The sequence below is a fragment of the Stegostoma tigrinum genome, chromosome 23 (genome assembly GCF_030684315.1).
Source record: "Stegostoma tigrinum isolate sSteTig4 chromosome 23, sSteTig4.hap1, whole genome shotgun sequence".
Taxonomy (NCBI): Eukaryota; Metazoa; Chordata; class Chondrichthyes; order Orectolobiformes; family Stegostomatidae; genus Stegostoma; species Stegostoma tigrinum.
In genome coordinates this window covers 42,421,348-42,444,278 of record NC_081376.1, presented here as the reverse complement: position 1 = coordinate 42,444,278, position 22,931 = coordinate 42,421,348, and the positions used below count along the sequence as shown (strand labels likewise).

Here is a 22,931-nt window from a genome sequence, read left to right as displayed (position 1 = left end):
GAGCATCCCACCCAGAGCCATCTCACCTAATCTACAGATCCCTAAACACTATGGGTAATTTAGCATGGACTGTCGTAGGAAACCTACACAGACTCAGTGACAATGTGCAAACTCCACACAGACAGTCGCCTGAGGGTGGAATTGAACCCAGGCCCCTGGCACTGTGAGGCAGCAGTGCTAACCCCTGAGCCACCAATACCACCTATTTTGTTCATCATCCCAGCCGTGTTATATCTGGAGACTGTTTTGGAATATCAGGACCCCATGAAGTTGGAAAACATAAAGTTTGGTAAATTCTGCTGGGGGAAGCCTGGACTGCAGTTTATCAGTTTCAACAAATAGTTGCAATAGCCTTTGCAGTTCTGGAATTCACATTTTAGGAGGGATGTGATTCATTACAGCAGATGCTGGGAAGATTTACCAGCAAATGTTGCCTGGGATGGAGAGGGTTTGTTATGAAGAGAGAGTGGATTGAGTGTAGATAGTAGGAACTGCCGATGCTGGAGAATCTAGGATAACATGTCGATGAACACAGCAGGCCAAGCAGCATCAGAGGAGCAGGAAGAAGGAAGACCCTTCTGAAGGAAGGTCTAGACCCGAAACATCAGCTTTCCTGCTCCTCTGAAGCTGTTTGGCCTGCTGTGTTCATCCAGCTCTACACCTTGTTATCTTGGATAGACTGGGGTTATTTTCCTTGGAGCATAGGATACTGATGGGCAGAGGGAGAAACATGATTTGAGATGCATAAAAATTTTGAGGGGCACAGAGAGGGTAAACGGAAAGCCAATGGTGGAGGGATCAATGGCCAGGGGCCACAGATTTAAGGTAAGGCTCAGTGGGTTTAGAGGAGATGTGATGAGATATTTTTTATCCAGACGGTGGTAGGAATCTGGAATTCATTGCCTGGGAGGGGTAGAAACCCTGATAACATTTAAGAAGTGTTTAGATGTGAAGGTGCAATCAGGCAAACAGAACTATTGTCCAAGAGCTGGAAAACGGAAGAGAATTGCTAGGTGGTTGATTGGCACAGACTTGATGAGCTGAAGGACCTTTTTTTCAGCACTACAGATCCCTATGACTCTCAGTCCCATAGAGATGTGTTAGCATACGTTAGAGGATCTGTGCTGGTAAAGGGAGAAAAATTAGGCAAAAGGATTTTCTTTAAGTTGACACTGTCCCTTTAATGGTTGGTTAATTTTGTTGGGATTAAACCAGCGGCTCACCTGGATGAAATCCCACCACCAGACTAGGCCGAGAAGCACGTCCTGGCTCTATCACTGTCTCCCAATACATGTGGTACAGTCCCTTCCAGCCGCTCAGATACACCCGCCTCCTGCCAGCGTAGGACTCCAAGGGGGGCCGGAGAGTCGGTCCTGCCACTACCTCAGGGCCAATCATGACCACCTCGATCCCATCGTTGTCTGGAAACATATGTGCCAACTCGTCATAATCCGTACATCTGGCATTAAGGGTCTCAGTGTGAGAGGCACCAACAACGTGAATGGTGATGGGCTTCTCACAGGGGTTAATGCCAAAACGGTGCAGAGCTAGTCCAATTGTAACTGGCCTTGCCTGGAAGTCAGTGGTCACCCGTTTGATGGATTCTAATAGCTCCTCATCTTCAGGCTGTGGCCTCCCGGCATTTTCCCACAATATCTTCATGTACTTACAGTTCAGAATGGTGCTCAATTTGGTATCCAGGTCTTCTTGCATTAAGAACCATGCATCCCAACCTTTCACCTCCGACACAGCCTGGGTCCAGTTTAGACTTGGAAAGGGAATGTCACCTGGGCAGTAAATAACATTGAACAATGTGTAATCACCTGACTTCAACATTAAAGACCTCAACAACCAGAGGTGGGGAGATCCATCAGGGTTTTAGCAAATACTGGTAAAGTGGAAAACAGAGGTTGCTGGTGAAACTCAGTAGGTCTAGCAGCATCTGTGGAGAGAAAGTAGTGTTAACTTTTCAGATCAGAACTGTTAGCAGCGAGGAAAAACTGGGTATTTATGCTGGAGGTAGAGTAGGGGGTGAAGGGAGGAGGTTAGTAGATAGGCAGAGACAGAACCCAGTGAGAGAGGGAATGATGAAAAGGGTAAGCCGATGAGCGGATTATTGATAGTAGGTCAGGACAGAAGATAAACTGAATAAGTGATAATGAGATAGTTAGAACTGCCGATGCTGGAGTCTGAGATAACACAGTGTGGAGCTGGAGGACCACAGCAGGCCTGACAGCATCAGAGGAGCAGGAAAGAAGAAAGGTCCTGACCTGAAACGTCAGCTTTCTTGCTCCTCTGATGCTGCCTGGCCTGCTGTGTTCCTCCAGCTCCACACTGTGTTGTGGTAATGGGAGCTGAGAGTAGAAGAGGAAGAGGAGCTGGGCCATTTCAAATAAGGAAATTGTTATTGTTGGGACCACTTTTTTCCAAAAGATAAATGATTTGCTCTCCCAGTCTCTCAAATCCATCTTCTCCCAACAGGGCAGGCAACCAATCTTAAACCTCTGCTACTCTTCCAATGACCTGAATGGTTCCCTCCTGCCCTCAACCCAAAATGTTTCTTTTCAATTGTCCAATAGCCCTTTTGAAAGTTACTAACAAAATCGGCTTCCAGCACAGTTTCAAACAATGCAGTCTAGCCGGGAGCAATTCACTTATCATGCAAAAACAAACATCTCCTAATCTTCCCTCTGGGTTCTATTGCTCATGTTCTAGAATTTTCTGAGCCAAGTGGTTCAGAAAGTTCTACCTAGCATTGAAGTGTAGGCAGACATCAAACCCGCATTCACAGACTGGTTGGTGTGTTGAAAAGGATTAGTGTTGGTGCCAACAACATTCAGACCATGCTAAAACTGAATTCCCAATACCTGTGAACACGAGCCACTCGACCAGCCGGTCGATCGCCGCCCACTTTAATTTCTTGCATAACTTCTTGTGCACAGGCCAGCTTGCTCGTTGACAATCTGTCCCACAGTAATAAACATTCTGACATCTGCAATTCCAAACGGGCATCATTGGAAACTACCCCTCGACTTTGCCAAATTCTAAGGCTTCGTGCTCTTGCAATAAACGAACTACTTGGTGCAATATTCCTTTGAAAGAATGGACTTCCACTGCCCCTTTGGAAATTTATTTCATTTGCACACCTCCGGATCTTTCCAAAGGATTTTCCAGCCTGCCGTTCCCTTCCCCTGAGAGGTGCATATTGGCATGGGCACCAACAGTGTACTGGTGGATGGCAGAACGGCGCCCAATGCTGATGTGGGTGCCTTCTCTCGCAAGTAAATGGGAGATGGTTATTTTAAGGAAGTGGTTTCATTGTCCAGCCAAAGCAATAAAAATGAATTACAATAGGTCATCATTTATATTGTTTCTCCCTTCCACAGATACTGCCACACCTGTTAAGAGCACTCAGCAGTTTCTGCTTTTATATCCTGTCATTTCACTTTCCAAATTCGACCTGTTTAGACATGTTAGGACACATCTCCATGGCTGTCATAGCCTGCGGTGTGACGGGAACTCAGCACCCACCAGGTCGTCATTGTATCTTTTATACCACTTCCCTGGGATTCTGTTAATTCAGGTGAAGGGAGCTCCCCCTTGGAATTTCAGGCTCTAAATGGTAACAGATTGCTCTGTCGTGCAAACACAAAAATTCAGAGTCAATAGTCTTCTTTTAGATATCTTGTTATGATTCACATAGAATAGAATATCCTTTATTACTATATTACCACTATCCATATTACCATTGGGCAATGAGAGAGAAGTAAATCTGAGTCAGTCCACGTAATATTACTTGAATATAAATGAGTTTTTATCCATTTACAGAGTGTGGGCATTGCTGGTTCGAATATCATTTATTACCCATCCCTAATTTCCTAGACCGCAGTTAAGAGTCAACCACATTGGTAGGTGCCTGGAGTTACATGTAGGCCAGACCAGGTAAGGATGGCAAATTTCCTTCCCTAAATGGCATTATTGAACCAGATGGGGTTTTTCTGACAATTGGCAACGGCCTCATGGTCAACATCAGACTCATAATTCCAGATTGTTTAATTGAATTCAAATTCCTCCGTGTGCCACGAGAGGGTTCAAAACTAATTCCCAGGACATTACCTGGGTCTCTGGGTTAACTGTCTAGCAATATTAGCACTAGGTCATCACCTTCCCCTTCTTCTGACCATTTAGACGTTTATATCATACCCACTCCTCTCTTTCCAAAAAATTGTTTCATTCTCTGATTGGGCTTTAACTGCTGTACATCAGCCACCAGCTGTTTCCGATTTCAAGGGCAGTGTCTCTGGGTTAGTGTCTCTCTGAGATTGGAAAGGGACTGTTCTTGGGACAGAGTCCACAAACTGGATTCACACAGAAGGGCCTGAGACAGGATTTCTCTCTCACTAATTTGCTGTCACTTACCTTTTGCAGCGTCGCAAAGCCCTGGGATCTGCCAGACCTTCCGGAAGCTTCTTGCACTCTGCGCAGAATTTAAACGTGTCTTCCATCTTCTGAAACATCTCCTGGTAAGTACGGATTCCAAAATCCGAAGCACATTTCCTTCCCTCCAACGCTGCTCTGTACCAACAGCATGTCAATAACATTTAAAATCAAAACCTCCCACCGTCCACATCACAACAGCAATCCGAAACTCAGCTCCTGGAATTGTAAACACATAGTTTTCTACAACACAAGATTGCCAAAACTAAATTATAACTTATATTTGTGCTTGTTGGATAAACAGTGGCTGTAATACCTGGTAATCTTCCTTACTCACTTGAAATGCTGCAGCTGTATGGTGTAGATACACTCACAGTGCTGTGAGGGAGAGTTCCTGGATTTTGACGCAGTAACAGCGAAGGAACAGAAAAATATTTACAAGTCAGATGGTACGAGGCTTAGGGGGACCTTGAAGATGGTGGTGCTCCCCTGTATCTGCTGTCCATCTGCTTCTAGATGGTTTTGGTTTTGGAAGGTGATGCTGCTGAAGGAGTCTTAGCTGGAAATTGCAATCTGTATTGTCTGATTGGGAGGAGACCTGAAAAGTGGTTTATTGCCAGGGCACACCCTTAACTTTCCTAGTAACAAAATCAATAGGCACTCTTAAGACCCGAACAACTGAAGTCTGAAATTTGTCTATCATTTGGGTGGCATGGTGGATCAGTGGTTAGCACTGCTGCTGCACAGTGCCAGGGATCTGGATTCAATTCCACCGTTACATGACTATCTGTGTGGAGTTTGCACATTCCCCCCTCCCCGTGTCTGCGTGGGTTTCCTCCGGGTGCTCCGGTTTCCTCCCACAGTCCAAAGATATGCTGATTAGGTGGATTGGCCGTGCTAAATTGCCCATAGTGTTCAGGAATGTGTAGGTGGGCTATCAGAGAATGTGTCTGGGTGGGATGCTCTGTGGGTTGGCGTGGACTTGTTGGGCCAAAGGGCCTGTTTCCACACTGTAGGGATTCTGTGGTTCTATAGTTTTACTGGATCTGTGTCTGATTATTTTAGTCTGTTGACTGATCTATGTTGCCTGCGCTTGATTGACTCATTTAAACAGCAGCTTCCAGGGAAAGACCTGAGAGCTAGAGTTCTATCCAGACATGTAGAAGTCCTGTAATTGCTGAGATATTTTATAGCACTATTAATTACCGTGTTGTAGGCTGAGAACGAGTGCAATCTCTGCATTGCCCAGAGGTAAATCAGATATACAAAATCTAAAACGAATCAGTGAATTAAATACAATGACTGAAGTGCCATAGGGGAGGAACACGATTAAGATGGAAATCAGAATTACGTTGAGTAAATTGAAAGTGTATCTGAAACAAATCTACCGCAGTATTTCAAGGGAAAGAATAGTCAAGGGAAAGTTATTTCTTATGAGAAAAGTATACTTTTTTTCAAAATCAACTAGGTTATGCTTTACCAAAAGTAAAAGTTAAAGGAGGGAATGTTCACCTGTAATCATCATAACTTTCCATATTCAATTTTGAAAGAATAACTTTGGAAAGGCCTGGGACATTGTAATCCATAGAAACGAACCCGAGTGAGTCCGTGTAAACACCTATGGCACTTGGAGCATCAGCCTTCTTCCGTGGAGATTTTTTGGCTTTAGGTCGTGACATGGTGCCAGTCTTAGTGAGCCTGAGAAAAACACACAGACTATAATTAACAGAATTAAATATATTTCTTTCGCCAAACCTTTGGTCACCTCTCCTAATGTCTACTTTGTATCAAGTTTTGCATGACAATTGCTCCTGTGCATTGGAATGTTTAACAACCTTAAAGATATCATGTAAATGTTACCATGAATTTGTCTTCGAACTTTGTCTCTTCTTGATTCAGTTCTACGCGTTCACCAAAGGAACGACATCCCCAGTTCCTCCTGAAATTAGCATTTTACTCAGAAAGACAGGACCTCTGACCGTGAAGCACTCCCTCAGTACTGCACTAGTCTACAGCCTTGATTTTTGTGCGGGGGCCTGTAAATCTGGATTCAAAGACAATTTGCATTGTTGAGATTTCAAACTATGATGCTGTATAAACATTCATTCATAAATGTTAAGGTTTGACCCACTTAGTCCTTTGAGATGTCAAATGTACCAAGACTGATCGGAAACAATCTAAAAGCTGCTGATCAGTGAGAAACGTTTAGAAAAATAATACTTCACAGATTAAATTCGAGTCTTTGCAGAACCAAGGCAAAGGAGGTTCAGTAAAAAGGACTCAGAATAAGCTTTGGGATATCCCACAGTTTTGCTGCTAAAAGACAAGAAAAAAATAATAAAATGTGAGCACACAGATTCGCAATCCAGGGTGAGCCCAAAAAGTAAAAATTAAAAATGAATATGCGAGTCAGTCTTTAGCTTGTCTGTAGTAAATAGATTGTTAGGTGCTGTGCTTATTAAAGTGGATGGTTCCAGCAATGTTGACTTTGATCCTTGAGCAGTTATTTAGAGATATTTGATTCCACAGTTGGCTGAAAGAAGTTTGTCCATTTTCCTTTAACACTGGCTTTACTGACAAACATTTTTTTGGCAACCAAAGAGAGAGAGGTTTGATCCTTTTCAGTTAGAACATTCCATGATTCCTCCCAGAACTCAGTGTGAACTGCAACAGGATTTTCCTGGACAGCCACTGAATTCAAATTCACAGCCATGCTTGCTTTTCCTGTAAAATAAGTGATGAACGTTTTAGTTCAATATTGGTTAAGTAATGCAGGGTTACATTCCCCCCAGCTGATTGCACTCCTGTCAATTGCTCACTAGGCCATCTGAACCAAGCTGTGCCAAAGACCATTAGAAAGCGAGGAACCAGCTCCAGCTTTGCAGATGTTAATTGTGTCTGTATCAGCTCAGTCACTTTTCAATTTGGCTATTTCAGGCAAGATGCAGAAAAGATCTGGTCAATCACTGAAGCTCAACCATCAACGCATTCCTAATTAGGGATAAATTCCTATTTCTGTATGTTTTAGGTCTTGACAAAAAAAACCTATTGAATATTTTGCAGGCAAAATAAAGTAATAAAGATTTTCAATGGTTAACTGAAGTTAGGGTGATCTTTACTATGTTTGCAGTTCTCAGACTTGGGATCTCAAATCTGTAATGTCCAGAAAAGGCATTGCAAGTCCTGAACTGGGACTTGAACCTTATTACTCAGAGAATAAAGTGCCACCAACTGAGTCATGATAGCCCTCAAACCTGCCCTCATCATTCAAGCAGCTTATTCCTGATCTGCATCTTACCTCCCAACTACATCTTCGGTTCCATTTCCCTGAACAGCTTCACCAAGTAAATAAGTAATACGATACCTATGTACACTCATATCTGATGGGAGGTGATGGCCGAATGGTATTATAGCTAGACTATTAACCCAGAGACCCAGGTAATGGTCTACGGGCCTGGATCTTACCGTGGCAGATGGTGGAATTGAACTTAATAAAAACCTGGAATTTAGAGTCTAATGATGACCATGAAACTATCTGGATCACTAATGTAATCCTTTAGGGAAGGAAACTGCCATCCTTACCTGGTCTGGCCAACATATGACTCCAGACCCACAGCAATGTGGTTGAATCTCAACTGCTCTCTGGGCAACTAGGGGTAGGTAATGAAATGCCACCTGGCCAGTAACTTGTGTTCCACAAACAATATTTTTTTAAGAAAAATGCTTGTGGCGAGCAGATAGTGGCAAAGTTTTGGGAAATAAGGAGGTTAGACTGTTGCAGTCGAAATCTCACCTTCTGTTGTTGCAGCCGTTGGGTACATTGTGACTGATCCTCTATAGATCACCTATTCACCACATTTCGGTTCATCGGAGTGGTATTGTATATGGGTCTGAAAGGGTTGATACAATGGAGGGTGAGGAGCATCATCCACTATGATGACATCATGTGGACTTGTTAGCAGACTGGCCTGGATAAACAAGGAGATGTAACCTCTGGTCCTCCTTAAATGCTCTGCAACAATGTCTCTATTATCACTGTAACCTGTACCATGCAATAGGCTACACCTTGTTAACTACAAGGGAGTCTTTTAGTCAGAGCGGAAAGTGGTTTCCTTCTGTTACACGAGACTAAGGCAGCTCTGTATATCCCTTCACTCAAGAGAACGGTCATAGCAATGACCATGAGCAATGATCAGACAGCTTCAGGAGCTGGCTTGCCCACATAACACAGTGAGCAGCCACATGGATTTAATATCACTATTTAATGCATCCTGTGGGATGTTCAACCTGTTAATAAAGTGTGAAGCTGGATGAACACAGCAGGCCAAGCAGCATCTCAGGAGCACAAAAGCTGATGTTTCGGGCCTAGACCTGCCCTCTCTGATGAAGGGTCTGGGCCTGAAACGTCAGCTTTTGTGCTCCTGAGATGCTGCTGGGCCTGCTGTGTTCATCCAGCTTCACACTTTATTATCTTGGATTCTCCAGCATCAGCAGTTCCCAGTATCTCAGATGTTCAACCTGTTACTTGTATTTCCCTCATGTTACATTCAGGATATTAGAATATAGGTCATATCTAACTTTGCACAGTCTGAAACTTCTTTTGTCAATAATCTTTGCACATTTGTTTTGGTTTTATTTGTAATAAGCTAATTATTCTTTGGTGACTAAAGACTGAAATGTTGCTAGTACTCGATTGGATAGAAGCTAGAAGTAGCCATGTCACAACAAAGGTTAAAAGTAAAACTTGTTATGACCAGTGCAGGAGTGGGACTAGAAAGGAATCAGTACATCCCTCCAAGCGTGATCAAAAGAGACTTCACTGATAGAGGGAAAGCAATATATTTCTCCAATGGCTTTCATGGCCTCAAAATATCCCCAAGTGTCTCACAGCCAACACTTTGAAGTGTAGACAGCGTAATGTAGGGAGCACACTGCCAATTAATGCATAACAAGCTTCCACAAACAGCAACAAAATAAATGACCAGATAAATATTTTAACACGGTCGGGGAAAGGGCAAATATTGGCCAGGTCAATGACAGAGAACCCTTTGCTATTCACTGGCATAGTGCCATGGAAAGTTTTACACCCACCTGAGGGGCAGACAATTCAATATCTCACTTGAAATATACCCCTCCAACAGTGCAGCGCTCCCTCAAAACTGCATGCGAATATGTCAGCCTAAATTTTGTGCCTTGAATCTCTGGACTTGAATCCATAACCTGGCTCAGAGACTACAGTTCTACCCTCTGAGATACAACTGGTCAAACATTATGATCTTGGCATTCTGGTACTGACCTAAATAACAATTGATGGAAAATATTTACATGCCAGTAAGATAACACTATTCCAACCATACTTTGAGATATTGGACTGTATTTGATGCCGGTAAATATTTTCCTGATTCAGTAATATTTGGCAGGCGCTCCATGTTTTTTGTCAATGCAGTGAAGTCATGTTGATGCTGAGGCCTGGAGACTGTTCAAAACTGAGTGATCCCAGATTTGTTACAGAGTACCATCTTCTGTTCCAGCCCTTTGTTCCTGTATTGAACACAGTTGATCCACAGACCCTACACTGAGAATTTCGGCAGCATCCGACATTGTACACATTCATTCAGCATTAAGAATGGGTGGCTCATTGGTGTTGTCATTTCTTTAAAAAGGAAGTTCTAGAAATACAGGCACTCAGCATCTGCGTCTTGGTTTATCTCTGACTCACCAACATCTGATTGTCGAAGCAGCTAATGTGATGGGCCAGATACACATAAAATGTAACATCTGCCATATCAATTGTTTTAAAGGCTTTTGTTCACTCACATCAAAGAATTTTGGCAATTGGAATTGAAGGATTAAGGGGGCAGTGCAACTGAGGGACTGAGAACATTGGGGGGAGGAAGGGATTGGGAACACCGGGGATGGAGGGAGCGATTGGAAACATCAGAGAAAGAGGAAGGGATTGGGAACATCGGGATTGCAGTGATTAGGAGCATCAGGGACAGAAGGATTGGGAACATTAGGGAAGGAAGGATTGGGAACATTGGGGATGGAGGGATTGGGAGCATCAGGGACGGAAGGATTGGGAACATCAGGGAGAGGGTTAGACAGGGAACATTAGGGAGATGGAGGGATTGGGATCATCAGGGATGGAAGGGTTGGGAACATTGAGGAGAAGGAGGGACTGGGAACATCAGGGAGAGGGAGGGATTGAGAACCTAGGGGAGGGAGGGATTGGGAATACTGAGGAGACAGTGAGATTGAGAACATTGGGGATGGAGAGAGGAATTGGGAATAATAATGAGGGGGAGGGATTGAGGACATTGGGGTGGAGAGAAGGATGGGAAACATTGGAGATGAAGGGACTGGAAGCATCAGGGATGGAAGGATTAGGAACATTGGGAGGGAGGGACTGGGAACATCGGTGAGAGGGAGGTATTGGGAACATTGCGCAGGGTGGGATTGGAAACATCGAGGACAGAAGGTTGGAAGATTGGAAACATTATGAAGAAGGAGGGTTTGGAAAAACAGAGAAGGAGGGATTAGGGACGGAGTGATTCAGAACATCCGGGACAGAAGGAGGGAGTGTGAACATGAGGGAGAAGGTGGGATTGGAAACATTGGGCAGCGAGGGATTCGGTACATTAGGGAGATAGAGAATATGGGAACAGTGGGGAAAGGGGTGGATTGGGAAGGGAAGGATTTGGAACATTGGGATAGAGAGATTGGGAACTTCGGGAACAGAGGGAGGGATTGGAACATTAGGGACGGGAGAATTGGGAATATCAGTGAGAGGGAAGGATTGGGAGCATCGGGGAGAGGGAGGGATTGGGAACATTGGGGGAGAGGGAGGGATTGAAACCTTCAGGGACAGAGGGCCAGTTTGGGAAGAGGGTGGGATTCGGACTATCAGGGATGGAGGGATTGGGATCATCAGGGAGGGAGGGACTGGGAATGTTGAGATCAAAATGTGAATGCTGTAAATCTGAAACTAAAACAGTAAAATTCAGCAGAAACTATTAAGGGTCACTAGACCGGAAACGTAGCCCTGCTTTCTCTACACAAATGCTGCCGAGTTTCTCCAGCAAATTTCTGTTTTCCAGCAAGATTTCTGCTGACTTGTGTTGACATTTCCAGAAACAGCAGCAACAAAAAAAAGGGTTTGCACAAGTTTCCTTTCCGCTCCCCGTGGGCGGCGGGAATAAATGCACTTTTCCCTTAAAGTTCAGTAAAGCAGGTCGCTACATGCTACCGAACAGAGCAATTCCGTCCGGAACTCCATGTCTCTATATTTGAAAGCTGTCAACAGCGTATTATAGGGATCAGCACTCTGACGGTGCTAAGTCAGGGGCAGGGGGAGAGCCTGCATTCTTGGTCCTTGCCACGCAGAGCACTCTCAGGCGAGTTAGTAACATGTTGTGATGAAAATATAATTTATTTTTTATGCAAAAATACTTCACAGTTCCATATACCAGCAAACGCTGAGACACACACCTTTGCAACAATATTTTTGCCTATCAACGTATCAATTAGGGCAGATTCCTTTGCCTGCAATATTTTGAAATTGATAAGTGAATTCTACAAGAAAAACGCCTCCGAGTTTATAAATAAAGTGGGTTACCTGGTAACATTGTTTTCCTATTATTTCTCAAAACAAAACTGGGACTGAGCAATTGAATTCAAAGGTACGAAGTTGCTACCGTTTCTGGGAAGTAAATTTCTGGGTCACTGTGAGTAAGGAGGCGGTTGGCTACAAAGCAGAGAATGGGGGATTATTCCACCCAGAGACTTGTAGGAAAATCAGTCGCTTACGGTTCTCAGTGAATGGGTTCCTCGCTGTCGTCCTCAGCGCCGAGCGGCAAGTCCAGATGGAAAGCTTCAGCAAGTACAGCGTCTTTGCAGGTATATGCCCCCAAAATACACCAGGACTCCACCCCAGTTCAGTTCCACCAATGCTGATGCGTGGGAAGAGTACACGGTTCTCTGCACAACCCCTATGTGTTTCAGTGCTAAATCACAACGCTGTCCCCGAATGACTGAGAGAGGCGGTGCCTGCAACTTGAACATTTAAAACCCACTGTGAAAAGTAAACACATCCCTGAATCGTGCTCAGGTCGTCCCCAAACATAAAATAAAGCAAAAAAAAAACAAGGAAGGGGGGAAACGTACATGAGACATAAACCAATGTTTAATATAATAAAATGTGAGGCTGGATGAACACAGCAGGCCCAGCAGCATCTCAGGAGCACAAAAGCTGACGTTTCGGGCCTAGACCCTTCATCAGAGAGGGGGATGGGGTGAGGGTTTTGGAATAAATAGGGAGAGTGGGGGAGGCGGACATAAGATGGAGAGAAATGAAGATAGGTGGAAAGGAGCGTATAGGTGGGGAAGTAGGGAGGGGATAGGTCAGTCTAGGGAAGACAGGTCAAGGAGGTGGGATGAGGTTAGTAGGTAGCTGGGGGTGCGGCTTGGGGTGGGAGGAAGGGATGGGTGAGAGGAAGAACAGGTTAGGGAGGCAGAGACAGGTTGGACTGGTTTTGGGATGCAGTGGGTGGAGGGGAAGAGCTGGGCTGGTTGTGTGGTGCAGTGGGGGGAGGTGACGAACTGGGCTGGTTTAGGGATGCAGTGGGGGAAGGGGAGATTTTGAAGCTGGTGAAGTCCACATTGATACCATTAGGCTGCAGGGTTCCCACGCGGAATATGAGTTGCTGTTCCTGCAACCTTCGGGTGGCATCATTGTGGCAGTGCAGGAGGCCCGTGATGGACATGTCATCTAAAGAATGGGAGGGGGAGTGGAAATGGTTTGCGACTGGGAGGTGCAGTTGTTTGTTGCGAACCGAGTGGAGGTGTTCTGCAAAGCGGTCTCCAAGCCTCTGCTTGGTTTCCCCAATGTCGAGGAAGCCACACCGGGTACAGTGGATGCAGTATACCACATTGGCAGATGTGCAGGTGAAACTCTGCTTAATGTGGAATGTCATCTTGGGGCCTGGGATAGGGGTGAGGGAGGAGGTGTGGGGGCAAGTGTAGCATTTCCTGCGGTTGCGGGGAAGGTGCCGGGTGTGGTGGGGTTGGAGGGCAGTGTGGAGCGAACAAGGGAGTCATGGAGAGCGTGGTCTCTCCGGAAAGCATACAGGGGTGGGGATGGAAAATTGTCTTGGGTGGTGGGGTCGGATTGTAGATGGCGGAAGTGTCGGAGGATGATGCGTTGTATCCGGAGGTTGGTGGGGTGGTGTGTGAGAACGAGGGGGATCCTCTTTGGGCGGTTGTGGCGGGGGCGGGGTGTGAGGGATGTGTTGCGGGAAATACGGGAGACGCGGTCAAGGGCGTTCTCGATCATTGTGGGGGGAAAGTTGCGGTCCTTGAAGAACTTGGACATCTGAGATGTGCTGGAGTGGAATATCTTATCGTGGGAGCAGATGCGGCGGAGGCGGAGGAATTGGGAATAGGGGATGGAATTTTTGCAGGAGGGTGGGTGGGAGAAGGTGTATTCTAGGTAGCTGTGGGAGTCAGTGCACTTGAAATGGACATCAGTTACAAGCTGGTTGCCTGAGATGGAGACTGAGAGATCCAGGAAGGTGAGGGATGTGCTGGAGATGGCCCAGGTGAACTGAAGGTTGGGGTGGAAGGTGTTGGTGAAATGGATGAACTGTTCGAGCTCCTCTGCGGAGCAAGAGGTTGCGCCGATACAGTCATCAATGTACCGGAGGAAGAGGTGGGGTTTGGGGCCTGTGTAGGTGCGGCCTCCAGGACATCCAAACACCACCCACGCCCTCCACCTCCTCCAGGACTTCCAATTCCCTGGCCTCCAACACCTCATCTTCACCATGGACGTCCAGTCCCTATACACCTGCATTCCGCATGCAGATGGCCTCAAGGCCCTCCGCTTCTTCCTGTCCCGCAGGCCCGACCAGTCCCCCTCCACCGACACCCTCATCCGCCTAGCCGAACTCGTCCTCACCCTCAACAACTTCTCTTTTGACTCCTCCCACTTCCTACAGACTAAGGGGGTGGCCATGGGCACCCGCATGGGCCCCAGCTATGCCTGCCTCTTTGTAGGTTACGTGGAACAGTCCCTCTTCCGCACCTACACAGGCCCCAAACCCCACGTCTTCCTCCGTTACATTGATGACTGTATCGGCGCCACCTCTTGCTCCCCAGAAGAACTTGAACAGTTCATCCACTTCACCAACACCTTCCACCCCAACCTTCAGTTCACCTGGGCCATGTCCAGCACATCCCTCACCTTCCTGGACCTCTCAGTCTCCATCTCAGGCAACCAGCTTGTCACTGATGTCCATTTCAAGCCCACCAACTCCCACAGCTACCTAGAATACACCTCCTCCCACCCACCCTCCTGCAAAAATTCCATCCCCTATTCCCAATTCCTCCGCCTCCGCCGCGTCTGCTCCCACGATAAGACATTCCACTCCAGCACATCTCAGATGTCCAAGTTCTTCAAGGACCGCAACTTTCCCCCCACAGTGATCGAGAACGCCCTTGACCGCGTCTCCCGTATTTCCCGCAACACATCCCTCACACCCCGCCCCCGCCACAACCGCCCAAAGAGGATCCCCCTCGTTCTCACACACCACCCCACCAACCTCTGGATACAACGCATCATCCTCCGACACTTCCGCCATCTACAATCCGACCCCACCACCCAAGACATTTTTCCATCCCCACCCCTGTCTGCTTTCCGGAGAGACCACTCTCTCCGTGACTCCTTTGTTCGCTCCACACTGCCCTCCAACCCCACCACACCCGGCACCTTCCCCTGCAACTGCAGGAAATGCTACTCTTGCCCCCACACCTCCTCCCTCACCCCTATCCCAGGCCCCAAGATGACATTCCACATTAAGCAGAGGTTCACCTGCACATCTGCCAATGTGGTATACTGCATCCACTGTACGCGGTGTGGCTTCCTCTACATTGGGGAAACCAAGTGGAGGCTTGGGGACCGCTTTGCAGAACACCTCCGCTCGGTTCGCAACAAACAACTGCACTTTCCAGTCGCAAACCATTTCCACTCCCCCTCCCATTCTTTAGATGACATGTCCATCATGGGCCTCCTGCACTGCCACAATGATGCCACCCGAAGGTTGCAGGAACAGCAACTCATATTCCGCTTGGGAACCCTGCAGCCTAATTGTATCAATGTGGACTTCACCAGCTTCAAAATCTCCCCTTCCACCACCGCATCCCTAAACCAGCCCAGTTCGTCACCTCCCCCCACTGCACCACACAACCAGCCCAGCTCTTCCCCTCCACCGACTGCATCCCAAAACCAGTCCAACCCGTCTCTGCCTCCCTAACCTGTTCTTCCTCTCACCCATCCCTTCCTCCCACCCCAAGCCGCACCCCTATCTCCTACCCACCAACCTCATCCCACCTCCTTGACCTGTCCGTCTTCCCTGGACTGACCTATCCCCTCCCTACCTCCCCACCTATACTCTCTCCACCTATCTTCTTTTCTCTCCATCTTCGGTCCGCCTCCCCCTCTCTCCCTATTTATTCCAGAACCCTCACCCCATCCCCTTGTCTGATGAAGGGTCTAGGCCCGAAATGTCAGTTTTTGTGCTCCTGAGATGCTGCTTGGCCTGCTGTGTTCATCCAGCCTCACATTTTATTATCTTGGATTCTCCAGCATCTGCAGTTCCCATTATCTCTGATACAATTCTAACCAATGTTTAATACACTGTTTCACAGATAGGCGGAACTGCAGATGCCGGAGAACCGAGATAACAAGGTGTAGAGCTGGATGAACACAGCAGGCCAAGCAGCATCAGAGGAGCAGGAAAGCTGACATTTCAGGTCTGGACCCTTCTTCAGACCAAGGGTCCAGACCAAAGGGGTCTTCTGAAGTAGGGTCTAGGCCCAAAACATCAGCTTTCCTGCTCCTCTGATGCTGCTTGGCCTGCTGTGTTCATCCAGCTCCACACCTTGTCATCTTTAATGCACTGTCTTAGTCATATCCCATCTGGGACACCTCAGGAAGGCTCAACAATATTATCTTGTTGGTAATTAGTCCACATTATTTTACTCATTCAGGGAATGAGGGCATCACTGGCAGGCCAGCATTTATTATCCAGCCCAGAGGGCAGTTAAGAGTCAACCACATTGCTGTGGGTCTGGAGTCACATGTAGGCCAGACCAGCTAAGGATGGCAGTTTCCTTCCCTAAAGGACATTAGTGAACCTGATGGGTTTTTCCAACAATTGACAATGGATTCTACCATCATCATTAGATTCTTAATTCCAGATTTTTATTGGAACAATTTTCCATCATCTGCCTTGGTAGAATTCGAAAGCAGGTTATTGATACCAAGTGGAAAGGATGCCCACACAGAAGCTGGGCTCGGTCTTGATCGAAGAGGCTTAGTATATATTACCTAATACTATGAGATAGTAGGAACAGCTGATGCTGGAGTCTTAGATAACACAGCGTGGAGCTGGAGGAACACAGTAGGCCTGGCAGCAGAGGAGCAGGAAAGAAGAAGGACCCCGACACGAAACGTCGGCTTTCCTGCTCCCCTGATGCTGCTGTGTTCCTCCAGTGCCACACTGTGTTGCCTAATACCGTGTTACATTACCTCTGATATACACAGCAGTGCACGGTAAGATCTCAAGCTGTACGTAGAAGTACACTTTACTGCTCCTGAATCACACAGGTATCTGACTCAGAAGGTACTGCAGAGCATTGTTACAGATCGTTCCAGAAATGGCCCTTTACAGATACTTTCTACGCAACCTATTCAGTGATGCTCTTATGAGGAGTTGCTTGCCAACACTTGAGGATTTATATTCCTGTACTAGTTGAAGCCATAATGAAGGTCCTGTCTTGATCTCACACAATGCACAGTGACTGTCAGGTTAAATTCACCACCAGAGACAATAAGGTGTAGAGCTGGATGAACACAGCAGGCCAAGCAGCATCTTAGGAGCAGGAAAGCTGATGTTTTGGGCCGAGACCCTTCGGTTTCCTCTTATCATTTTTATAAACAATTTCGAGCTTCCTGCTTTCCAATTCATGAGTACTCTACATAACTTTGGAATAAGGGTATGGAAAGTTGGAGTTATGAAGAAAAGTTGAATAGGCTGGGACTTATTTCACTGGAGCATGGGAAGTTGAGAGGTGACCTGATAGAAGTTTATAAAACAATGAGAGGTTTAGATTAAGTTAATAGTATGTGTCTTTTACCTAGGATGAGGGATTTCAAGACTAGGGGCCATTTTTAAGTTGAGAGGAGTTTTAAAAAAGACAGGAGGGACAATTTTTCATGCAGAGGGTGGTTCACATGTGGAATGAACATCCTGAGGAAGTGGTGGACGTTCGTACAATTACAACATTTAAAAGATATTTGGGTAGATACATGAATAGGAAAGGTTTAGAGGGATATGGGCCAGTCGCAGGCAGGTGGGACCAGTTTAGTTTGGATTATGTTCGGCATGGGCTGGTTGGACAGATGGTCTATTTCTGCTTATGACTCCACAGGTGAGACTGGATCTGCTGAATTTTTCTAGCAATTTGTTTTCATTTCTGATTTTCAACATCTGCAATTCTTTGTTTCTTTTCGTTCATATTGCCTTATGTCAGTTACTTCTCTTGGGGTTGAACTGCCTGATATAACATTCTGCAGACAAATGAAATTTTCAATTGCAGGCTCAGAGGTAAGAGTGTATTTTGGAGTTTTGTATAGATGCAGTATTAAGCATGATCAGCCCAAAATCTAAGTTAGTTAATTAACAGGGGAAAATAATGATCTCATGGTATTATCACTGAGCTAGTAATCCAGTAGTAAACTAGCAACAAACTAGTAACTCATGGGATCTGGGTTCAAATATTGCCATAGCAGATGGTGAATTTGAATTTAGTGAATAAAGAAATTTGCAATTAAGACTCTATTAGTGACTGTGAAACCATTGTTTATTATTGGGATAAAACTATCTGGCTCACGATTGCCCTTTAGAGAAGGAAGACTGGCTTCAATGTGAATATAGACCCACCACAACACAGTTGATTCCCTCTTCCCTTTATTAAAACTGAGCAATAAATCCCTCTGAAAAAATGAAAAAATAGTTGCTTGTATTTTTATAACACCTATAACTCTGACAGTAAAATGCTCCATTGTTTGTCATACAGGCACTAACTTGCAGGATTTGAAACAGGTCACTCAAGGAGATGTTAAACTTTGGTCAAAGAGACAGTATTTAAGGAGTAAAAGCCGAAAGAACTGCAGATTCTGTAAATCAGGAATGAGAACAGAAGTTGTTGGAAAAGCTCAGCCAGTCCAGCAGTATCGTGAAAAAAGATCAGAGTTAACGTTTCGGGTCCAGTGACCCTTCCTCAGAACGGATGGTGGCTGAGAAAACCAAAAGAACTGCAGATGCTGTGATTCGGGAACAAAAACAAATTCGCTGGAAAAACTCAGCAGGTCTGGCAGCATCTGTGAAGGAGAAAACAGAGTTAACGTTTCAGGCCCAATGAGAAAGGGTCACTGGACCCGAAACATTAACTCTGTTTTCTCCTTCACAGATGCTGCCAGACCTGCTGAGCTTTTCCAGCAACTTTATTTTTGTCACTGGGAAAATGTTGGTTTATTTGCTGAAAATAGGGAGGGGGTTGGGGTAGGGAGTACACGTATAGTAAACATATAGCCCAAAGAGCAGTTGGATAGACAAAAAGTTGCTAATGATCAGGCTGGGAGGGTGAGTAGTTGTTAATGGGGACTGTTAGTGACTAACAACAGGGGGTGTGTAATGGCAGGCTGTGTGGTAACAAGGCCTGGTGTGTGGGGTAGGAGGCTGGGACATGGGAGAGTTTAGGCCCTAAAATTATTGAACTCAATATTGAGTCCGGAGAACTGCAGCATGCCCAAGTGAGGTGTTGTTCTTCCAGATTTTTCTGAGCGTCGCTGGAGCACTGCAGCAGACCTGATATGGAGCTGTTGGCCAGGGAGCTGGGTGGTGTGTTAAAATGGCAGGCAACTGGTAGCTCAGAGTCTTTTTTGGGAGCAGGATGTAGATGTTGTGCAAAGTGGTCGCCAAGTCTATGCTTTGTTTCCCCAATGTAGCGGAGACAACATTGAGAGCAGCGAATGCAGTAGACTAGAATCTGGGAAGTGCAGGCAAAGTGCTGCTTCACCTGGAAAGTATGGTTCGGCCCTAGGATACTGGGGAGGGAGGAGGTAAATGGGCAGGTGTTACACCTTCACCGGTTACAGGGGAAGGTGCTGTAGGGCTGTCGGGGGTGGGGGGCACAGTGTTGGGGGTGAATAAAGTGTGGACCAGGTTGTCATGGAGGGAATGGTCCCCACGGAAGGCAGTCAAGGGAGAGGATGGGAATATGTGTCTGGTGGAGGCATCTCACTGGAGGTGGTGGAAATGGTGCCTGATGATCTTCTGGATGTGGATGCTGGTGGGCTGGCAGGTGAGGATAGGGGAACCCTATCGCTGTTAGAGGGAAGAGAAGGGGTGAGGGCGGAAGTGCAGGAGATGGGTTGGACCTGATTGAGGGCCCTGTCAACAACGGAGCTGGGGAATCCTCAGTTGAGGAAGAAGGTAGACATTTTGGAGGCTCCCTTGTTGAAGTTGGCCGCTTCTCCCTGAACCATCCCCACTCACCACGATCCTCCTCCGCATGGCCGAGCTCGTCGTCAAACTTAACAACCTCTCTTTTAACTCATTTTCTTCAGGTAAGGGGGGTGGCCATGGGTACCCACATGCCTGTCTCTTCATGGGGGATGTGGACATTCCAGTCCTATTCTGACCCCATCCCACAACTCTTTCTCTGATATATATCATCAGTGCTGCTTCCCTCTCTCACCCAGAATTGGAAAAGTTCATTGATTTTGCTTCAAATTTCCACCCTGCCCTCACTTTCGCCTGGTCTGTCTCTGATTCCTCCCTTGCCTTCCCTTCCTCAACATCTCTGTTTCCATTTCTAGGGATAGACTGGCCACTAGTATCCACCATAAACCCACTGACTCCCACAGCTACCGGACTATACATCCTTGCATCCCACTTCCTGTAAAGACTCCATACCATTCTGCCAGTTCCTCTATCTCCGTCACAAATGACAGTCGAGGCCAACTCTAAAATGTCCACCTTCTTCCTCAACCGAGGATTCCTCAGCGCCGTTGTCAAACTAGGTTCGACCCATCTCCTGCACTTCTGCCCTCACCCCTTCTCTTCCTGCACACAACAGTGCTAGTGTTCCCCTTGTCCTTACCTACCAGCATCCACATCCAGAAGATCATCAGACACCATTTCTGCCACCTCCAGCAAGATGCCACCACCTCCCTGTCTGCCTTCCGCAGGGACCATTCCCACTGGGATACCCTGGTCCACTCTTTGTACACTCCCAATACCCTCCACCCCCACTGTCCTTTCCCTGTAACCGGTGAAGGTGCAATACCTGCCCATGTACCTCCTTCGTCTCCACTATCCAAGGGGCCAAACATACCTTCTAGGTAAAGCAACACTTCATATGCACTTCCCAGAATCTAGTCTACTGTATTCACTGCTCACAGTGTGGTCTCCTTCTCTCAATGGGGAAATGAAGTGTAGACCCGATTATTGCTTCACAGAACATCTACGCTCTGCTCACAGAAAATACCCTGCGCTACCTGTCACCTGCCACTTTAACGCACCACCCTGTTCCCTGGCCAACATCTCTGTCTCAATATTGCTACAGTGTTCCAGTGAACCTCAGTGCAAGCTGGAAGCACAACACCTTATTTTCTGCTTGGGGACCCTGCAGCCCTCCGTACTCGAAATTGAGTTCATTAATTTTAGGGTCGGAACTCATCCATGTCTTAGCCCTCCACCCCACACACCAGGCCTTGTTATCATATAACCTGCCCTCACACACCACCCATTGTTAGCCACGAACAGTCCCAGTAACAACTATTCATCCTCCCAGCCAGATCGTTATCAACTCCTTTGCCTATCCAACTACTCATCTCTCTCCTCTCATTAAATCCCTACCCGACTCACCTCCCTATTGTCATTATTTAAGGACTACCTTGAAGATGAAAGAGGGATTGAGGGATATAGGTTTTGAGGGCGAATTCTGGATCCCGGGGAAAGGCAGTATAACTCAGCACCACTAATGATAGAGCAACCGAAATGAGGACATTAGTTGGCGAGAATTAGAGGAGTGAAGGGAAACGGGAAGATTGTAGGGTTGGAGGAGATTAGGCATGGGATCATGGATTTGAACACAATGATGAGAATTTAAAATGGAGAACTTTGGGATAGTACTGGGAGCCAATGCTACAAAAAAGGCTAGACTTTTCACATAATTTGCAGTTAGAATCAAAAATAGTGATTATTTTATGCACATCTCAGATATGGAGGATCTGGCATTCACAGCCGTACACATACTCCAGCTGAGGTCCAACATGCGTCTTATATAAATTCAACATCAGTTCCTTGTTCTTATACTCCATGCCCCTATTAATAAAGCCAACGGCACTGCCCTCCAACCCCACCACACCCGGCACCTTCCCCTGCAACCGCAGGAAATGCTACACTTGTCCCCACACCTCCTCCCTCACCCCCATCCCAGGCCCCAAGATGACATTCCACATTAAGCAGAGGTTCACCTGCACATCTGCCAATGTGGTATACTGCATCCACTGTACCCGGTGCGGCTTCCTCTACATTGGGGAAACCAAGCGGAGGCTTGGGGACCGCTTTGCAGAACACCTCCGCTCAGTTCGCAACAAACAACTGCACCTCCCAGTCGCAAACCATTTCCACTCCCCCTCCCATTCTCTTGATGACATGTCCATCATGGGCCTCCTGCACTGCCACAATGATGCCACCCGAAGGTTGCAGGAACAGCAACTCATATTCCGCCTGGGAACCCTGCAGCCATATGGTATCAATGTGGACTTCACCAGTTTCAAAATTTCCCCTTCCCCTACTGCATCCCTAAACCAGCCCAGTTCATCCCCTCCCCCCACTGCACCACACAACCAGCCCAGCTCTTCCCCCCCACCCACTGCATCCCAAAACCAGTCCAACCTGTCTCTGCCTCCCTAACCGGTTCTTCCTCTCACCCATCCCTTCCTCCCACCCCAAGCCGCACCCCCAGCTACCTACTAACCTCATCCCACCTCCTTGACCTGCCCGTCTTCCCTGGACTGACCTATCCCCTCCCTACCTCCCCACCTACACTCTCTCCACCTATCTTCTTTACTCTCCATCTTCGGTCCGCCTCCCCCTCTCTCCCTATTTATTCCAGTTCCCTCCCCCCATCCCCCTCTCTGATGAAGGGTCTAGGCCCGAAACGTCAGCTTTTGTGCTCCTGAGATGCTGCTTGGCCTGCTGTGTTCATCCAGCCTCACATTTTATTATCTTGGAATCTCCAGCATCTGCAGTTCCCATTATCTCTGGCACTGTATGCTTTATTACCTGCTCTCTCCCTCTCCACCTGTCCTGCCACTTTCAACGAACTGTGCACTCAGGTACCTGTGATCCGGCAATAACAAAGTG

The 22,931-nt window shown here is 46.8% G+C and overlaps 1 protein-coding gene across 2 annotated transcripts in view; it reads right to left on the bottom strand.

Annotated features, from left to right (window-relative positions):
* Positions 1 to 12,446, bottom strand: part of LOC125462213 (putative protein MSS51 homolog, mitochondrial) — a 33,718-nt gene extending 21,272 nt beyond the window's left edge. The window contains exons 1-5 of one of the 2 annotated variants that reach the window (XM_048551955.2): positions 12,244 to 12,446; positions 5,950 to 6,135; positions 4,420 to 4,575; positions 2,868 to 2,992; positions 1,224 to 1,787 (exon numbers count right to left, since the gene is read on the bottom strand). In XM_048551955.2, coding sequence (XP_048407912.2) covers positions 1,224 to 1,787; positions 2,868 to 2,992; positions 4,420 to 4,575; positions 5,950 to 6,116 — 1,012 coding nt within the window. In that variant the 5' untranslated portion in view covers positions 6,117 to 6,135; positions 12,244 to 12,446. Of the gene's footprint in view, positions 1 to 1,223; positions 1,788 to 2,867; positions 2,993 to 4,419; positions 4,576 to 5,949; positions 6,136 to 8,230; positions 8,318 to 12,243 lie in introns of those variants that run through there. The other variant, XM_048551956.2, reaches the window with a different exon arrangement.
* Between the last annotated feature and the right edge of the window lie 10,485 nt (positions 12,447 to 22,931).